At 46.1% G+C, this 7,242-nt stretch overlaps 1 protein-coding gene across 1 annotated transcript in view; it reads right to left on the bottom strand.

Annotated features, from left to right (window-relative positions):
- Positions 1–5,221: 5,221 nt before the first annotated feature.
- LOC144114616 (stomatin-like) overlaps positions 5,222–7,242 on the bottom strand; it is a 50,999-nt gene continuing 48,978 nt past the window's right edge. The window contains exon 9 of the mRNA XM_077648470.1: positions 5,222–6,115. Coding sequence (XP_077504596.1) covers positions 6,084–6,115 — 32 coding nt within the window. The 3' untranslated portion in view covers positions 5,222–6,083. The remainder of the gene's footprint in view (positions 6,116–7,242) is intronic.

Here is a 7,242-nt window from a genome sequence, read left to right as displayed (position 1 = left end):
AAACGGCGTCCTTAACATTCCGAGGAATACCACACCTTTATCGAAAACTCCTTTCAGAGCCCCTTTAAAATGTGTACTGCGCTCGCATCGTGTAATAGCCATAGAAAATCAATGGGGTGCGTTTTCAACAATAAATGTGGCTGGATATATTGAGTGTTCTGGTGCAATCTTAAGATTTGTGAAAAAAAGCGTTCATAAGCAACTTCCTGTTGAAAGAATGCGCTTTTCCAGAATTTCTGGGTATGATTGTTGTTTCTGTTGTTGAGCACTATTGCAGCTAGTTTAAAACTCTTAAAACTCAACATTAGTTATGAGCAAGAAGGAAAAGCTCAAGTCTGTGTGTAAAATTAAAAATTGTTTTTTGGGGCCAGAAAATGCCGCAGTATCTGTCTCACATTTCGGCGGACACCTGAACCGCGCCGTAAGGGAAGGGATAAAGGAAGGACTGAGAGAAGAAGGGAAAGAGAGGTACCGTAGTGGAGGGCTCCGGAATAATTTCGACCACCTAGGGATCTTTAACGTGCACTGACATCGCACAGCATATGGGCGCCTTCTTGCGTTTCGCCTCCATCGAAACGCGGCCGCCGCGGTGGGGTTCGAACCAGGGTACTCCGAATCAGTAGCCGAGCGCCCTAACCACTGAGCACCGCGGCGGGTTCTGCGTGTGCTGATTCACTTCATTGCTCTATATTTGAGACCCAAGTGCGCGCTATTATTAAGTGATCATTGTGCATAAAAATTCGATCTCTACTCGTCAACACATTCACACCTCACTAATTCTTCAACATTTAACTGCACACTCATTCACACATGAAACAAAAATGACATTTGTACAAATAGAACAAGTACTGTGAGATGCTAATTGATTTTCATTTGGTCCGAAAGAAAAGCGCCTGTTATATTGTAATGCAGCAGAAATAGCGATAATAAGCTTTCATTAGGGGCATTGGTCGTCAGGGCTGTTACTTCTTTTCCTTCGGATTTGCAAGTCATCAAAAGTTAACAAGGAAGATTTCATGTTACACAAATAACATTTAGCAAACTATAGCGTAACACGATTTCATGATATGGTCAAGGAACCTTTCCTGTTTTTCATGCCAGGAAACCAACCGAAACAAAAATTCCTTTGTTTAAGCTATGTCGCATGCAACCGCACTGAAAAATGATGAAACCCAGATGGCTTATTATTTGTATAAGTGAAGCTGACAAAGTAAAGATATTTATGAAGCGGAGAGATATTTCAGTGCAGAATGAAAGGTGGCTCAGTGTACAGTTATTCGATACAAAATAAAAACAAGATACCTTGAAAATGCAGAGTTAAACAAGTAAGCAAACCCATTCCGCTTCACCCAAGCATGCAGGTTGTCCAGTGTTACGGATATCTTGCTTTCTTTTACATATCGTAACGACTGTGAGCGCACAAACCAGTGCACAAGCGCAAAATTCCTCGTGGTTTTGCTACAAGCTTCTATGACATTCTGTCCTTCGAAACGCGACATGATTGGACACGCTTGTTGCAACAGTTCCTGCAGCTAATTAAGAACTTCTTGCGAACGAAAAACAGACAATCGAAAAAAGTTCCCAGAATTAAAAAGAAATCTCGTCATAGGACATTCATAAAAATTGCGGTACGCCAGTACATGCACGTTTTAATTGTTCTCTTGAACCAAAGTATATCAAATTAAGTTTTGTGAAAAACATGAAAGAGCTAATAAACCCAGACTGAGATCGACAGGTAACGACATTTCGTTAATGTTTTAAGCACAAATCTGCCTCAGGCGAGTACTGACAACTCCGGGCTCGTCCTCATGCGGATGCCAGTGCGAGGTAGGTTTCAGCCCTGTATCACAGCAAGCTGCCATTTAGTATGCCCGATACAAAGCTCCTTTTCAATAACACGACTGAATAGCTAACTTCCAAAGGTAGCTGCTATTCTCTTTCTCGTTACGCAGGCGACTGACCTGCTGCGGCGAAATTTGACGGCGAGTTCTTGTCGTTTTATTATGGCAATAAAGTCTGCGTGTTGATGTGGTTGCAGGGCAGGTTTATTAACCTAGCCAGACCGCGATATGCTGCGACTGACTGATTGATCACTGCGGCATAGGGGGCAACGTCCACGCTGACAGCACAACTATAGAGCTGTGCACAGCGGTCCATCTTGACTTATACACATACCCTTCACATTGATAGACGAGAGAGACTTGTGCCTGTTGTTGAAAAACGCGCACCGCATACACTTGTGGTTGCGATTTGAACAGGAAGCGGGATGCCCTTCGCTGTTGATTTTGTCGCGAACTGTTGCTTTCTCATCCCGCAAGGACTTGATAGATATGACCGCGTTTGCCTCCGTGCATTCACTGAAGCAGTGCATTGCATTCTCGTACACTACATTTTATTTAGAACTGGACGAGCTCCACTAGGCCTGCTATGCGCGAGAATCTCGGGCATACATTTCACACACGCTCTTGTTTTACGCTTTCAACTAGGACGGCCAAGACTACACTAAGACGGGGCAGTGATACGTGTCTCACTATGGCTATGTTCCTGGACACTCAAGGAATGCCGCTTCTCTTTTGCGCGCACCAAGGACGTTTTGACGTCAATCAGGGATACGGAACTTATCCGTACCCTGCAAACACTGTTTCTCGTATATGTTAACGCGTCCAGTGCCCGCGATACGTGTACGTGTGTACTACTACATGGTTCGTTGTCGCCAACTGGTGTAACCTGACAGGCATAAGACCAGGCAAATCCCCCCAGTCTCCATTAAAGAGTGCAGACTCATTTATGTAATGATGGCAGTGATCAGAAAAGCGAACCATCAAAACGAGCTAGAGTAATTAATACGAACGAGGAGTTTATGACATGATTTGACAGGCGTACGATGCTAAGCAAAAGGGAAGACAAATAGAAAATATAACGAAATGAAGCGCAGCAGAGCGTGAACTATAGAAAGAAATATAACGCTGGGATCGTATTTTGACCTGATGCGGTGCCGCAAATATTTTCCATCGTACTTTCTAGTATTGTTCAAAGATAATACATGGAGAAGCTTTTCGTTGCCGTCATCATTCTGCGGTGCTTGTAGTTTACTGATACCGTGAATATATAAGCTCAAGTTCACTACTCCAACCTAAGGCATTGCTCCGAAACGCATAAAATATTGAAACATTACTGGCCATTGCCTGCTGCTGTCGAACGACAAAGAGCCATAGGACAAAGATAGCCTAATGCAAGTGTAAATGCTACTGAGTCTGTAGTTTGCTATAGCCGGCCCAATTTATGCATGTGACGTTCGGAGTGCTGCAGTAGAACCTACGTTGCGCAACTGCATGCTGATTTTCAGGTTTTTTCGGCTCCTCGAGAATTCAGAACCATAAATATACCACACGGGTAAACAATGTGATTGCACGAATAATGGACGGCATCATTCGCAGTAACGTCGGGCTTTCTGTAAGGGCGTCTTCTCCGCTAGGCTTCGGCCTTGCCCTCGCCGCGTAGCTGTCCGTGGCGACAATGCTTGCTGAGGGAGTGCGCCTGTTATGCTTGCTCAAAAAAAGCACACATTAAGTTTGGACAAGCACCTTAGTAGGACAGCCTTAGAGAGGCAGCAAATAGTGTGTTACGGAAGTGTACGGCAAAACCTTGCGAAGAGTGTCAGCTCACATTCGTCATTTCATGGCTTCTTCTGTAAGAGCTAAAGCTCTGCAACAATTTATCTGCCGCTCTAAAATGCTGCTCAGGCTTAAACAATGCAAAAAAAAACGATCTAGCAAGCTTAACAGTTGTTCTTAAACCGTCGTCGTGTGAACAACACAATGGATCTCGTGGTTCAGGGGCCGCATGCCACAGCAAATCTCCTATGTGAGGGCACTGCGTGAAAGCCTGGCAAAGCAGCTGTTACCAACCAGAGTAGCTAAATAGGCATCCAATGACAAAAACTGGCGAGAAACGCACCCTTCTGTCACTAAACCCACTTGCGCAGCAGTTTCATGAAGGTTTCAAGTGTGTTCAAGCAAGGCCACTTGACTACGTGTTGCTCTTTAAATGTACAGCGAAAAATATTCGCAATACACCCCACTTCACAGTGTTTCATTTCATATCAACTGTACTTGGTGTATCTTAAAACCGCACCATGCGGCGTCTACAGGAATAGGTGCGGCTCGACCTCCCAATGCTTCCTTAGCTGATTTGACTGCATTTCGTGTAAAGTGTGTAGTCTGCTTGCCTTGCTAGTCTCCAAACCCTGAAACGCGTTTGTCTAACAGTCGCTGTTGCGTTAAAAGAGATTGTCGCTCATCTTGTACTTCCGCCAAACTGTGGAACTAGTCGTGGCAAAATGGCAAGAGCACACCAGTCTGAGACACTTCATGTGGCTTAAAAAACCCAACTGCAACAAAAAGCTGCGCGTGTCACGAGCCTGCTTCACGCGAATTACTATGCAAAAGAGGCACACACTTTCGAGTTTCGCTGCACTCCATCTACACTCGCGCATGTAGAGGCATTACTCTCGGTACCGAGGTTGTGATGTGTGCCGGCACGCAAGAGAGTGAAAAAAAAGAAGCCCCGATTATTACAATAATTAGCGAGCTGGTTTGAACAGTTGAAGAATCCAAGGGTCAACCAAAGGTTACCAAACTACTTTCGGAAGGGGGGGGGGGGGGGGGCGAAGGAGAAGAACGGTAATAGAGCAGCAAGTTGCCCTAGCTCGTACTGGCTCATGACTGAAAAATTGTCAGGGCACTTAAGTCTGCTTACGTGCAGGAATGCGAAAGCACGTGTTTTGAGGGAAGGAAAGATTTTTGAAGGAAAGGGCGCAGTAGCTCTCAGATCTCGACATCTCGGTGGACACCTCGACCGCGCCTTAAAGCATGCAACTGAAGGTGCATATGTCATGGGTCCGAACCACTGTCGCAAATCTTAGAAGGCATGCTATTGAAGCAGAAACATAGCCACATGTTCTGCAATATAACAACGTGAACCGACGACGCGGCGCCAGATAACAAAGAGGAAGTGGGTTTCGCTAACTCATATGGATAGCTTGGTCACAACTGCTGCTAAAGATGGCACATACGGCTTCCATGTTCGCGCCGAAGCGCGAACGCCTGAGAACTTATAATTATTCCACTCCTACATACTCAGGGGCGCTGTCGAACTTTTCGCTAGCGCCTGCCGAAATGCTGATGTTCTTCTTTCGACTAAATGTTCTTTTTTCTTTTTTACCACTTTTTCTAGCACAACGAAATGTAGACTTTCTTGAAAAGTATGAGCAGTGAGATTGCAAGAAGATATTTAGTATTCAGAATCAATATCAGTTACCTTACCCCGGTTTAACAGCATTCTATAAATTCATTCAAAAGCCTTGTCTACATTTCTCCGATACTGCGACGGGCCCACAATCAAAAGTTTTGCACCTGTTAACACCTTATGAACCGCACTATTGCCAACAGCGACGGTTGGTGCCCGAAGCCTAGCTTTCCATTTTCGCCAGTCCTGGTTCCCGGTTTCGTGATCATTTTCACCCACCGTTCCCGTTCCTCTCCCAAATCCATAAAAATGTCAGCATTAACCACAACTTGAATGCTTGACTCCAGATGCCTTCTGCTCCACATTCTTCACTTGTTTCTCAGTTCCGGAATCATGCACGACCTGAATATGGCTGTAAAAATGAGCCATTGTTCGCTCTCATGAAGCTCAGTCCTTAAGGTTCCTTTGTCTTCAAGCGCTCGCTCGGGACCATCGCGGAACAGAAAGCACAGATGGAGGCAATATGGCTTCAAAGTAAATGGCTGAAAATACGCGCTAGCATCGTGTGCACCTCTATTTCGGACTCCTTCCATCTATTTCAGGCAACTTAAGGCCCCGACTGGATCGAGTGAAACACTCCAAATATGCCGTGGTTATAACGTGCGCAGCATGTAGAAGCTCGCGCAGTAAGCTGTGAAACGCCATTTTTAGATGCGTCTGCACAAAAGAAGCCACGCAGACGTTGCCCATTTTCGGTTTCACTGGTGCTGTGACTCGTCCACCATTGGAGTCCCTTCGATGTTCAGAAGATCCAGTGTCGCTCCCCAGCTTCGGTCTCAAAGGTCTTGACTAGGTGTTCGGTCTAAACCTGAAAAAAAGAACGTGCATCTCTCACGCAGAGCTCGCCTCTCGGCAAGCCGTGCTGCCCCAAACTTTACTCGGAGGTGAAGTACTGGCAATAGGAGTTGGTGCAGGAGTAGAAAAAGATGCTTAGTTATTACATATCTGACTTCACTCTCTCGGCTATGCCCTTAAGCAATATGGCACAATTCCGTGCACGCTGAAAAATAAAAGAGGAAACACTGAATGAAAGTTCATCACTTATCTCATTTTTTTTATTATTATGACAGAAGCTGCGCGACAATAGCCTTTTTCGAACTTTTGCGGGGTCTTGTTTGGCCGCACGCGAACATGTGAAGGCAAGCTATAGTCATGTCTGCTGCAGTACACCCACAGCACCTAAACAGTGGCGCGTACTATGGTGCCACGAAGGACACAAATAACCTCGTAACTCTCTGTTCCCGTAAACTTGCGCACACTATAGTCAGATACAGCTGCCAGAACACAGCGACAAATGCCCCTCAAAGTAGGCCCTCCAGCCAATAGCGTACACTATTGCCATGACGTCGCGGTCGATTGCCTTGCATCTGCTAGCGTGGGGTCGCAAAGGGCAAGCAGGCGCAAAGCGATTGACCGACCGTGACGTAATGACAATAAGTCGACGCCGTTGGTTGGAGGGCCTACCTTTAGGGGCATTTGTCGCTGCGTTCTTTAGCTGTATCCGGCTACAGTGTGCGCAAGTTAGGAGCCTTAGGAGGACTTTAGCGTTAGGGAGCGTTAGGAGGCTTTATCGCTTCGTCCTCACCATTTCGAGAGGTCATGTGATCTCTTCCAAAGATTACCCCATCCCTGCCTTCCGGCGTGTCTGTCTACAGTGAGTGCCCAGAGAGGCAGCGCAGCTGCAGCACAGCGTGCACTGACAGCCTCAACCAATCCCTCATTTCGGGTGGCTGTGCATGGTCTGCAACGCGGCGCAGGAACCAGTTGATGTCAGCCGCAGAAGTTGTCGCATTTTACTTTCGTCATGAAGAACGACTAGCGATGGGCGTTTGTTACCCTGATTGCTTTGGTAACATTCAGGTACTAATAAAAATGCAGGAAAACTCAGCAGCCGGGGACGTGTTGTCTCGTTCTCAACGCGAAGTCACTGGTGGC

Source organism: Amblyomma americanum, chromosome 1 (assembly GCF_052857255.1).
Source record: "Amblyomma americanum isolate KBUSLIRL-KWMA chromosome 1, ASM5285725v1, whole genome shotgun sequence".
NCBI classification, from domain to species: Eukaryota; Metazoa; Arthropoda; class Arachnida; order Ixodida; family Ixodidae; genus Amblyomma; species Amblyomma americanum.
The sequence above is the reverse complement of the archived record's forward strand: the minus strand, read 5'-3'. Positions and strand labels throughout refer to the sequence as shown.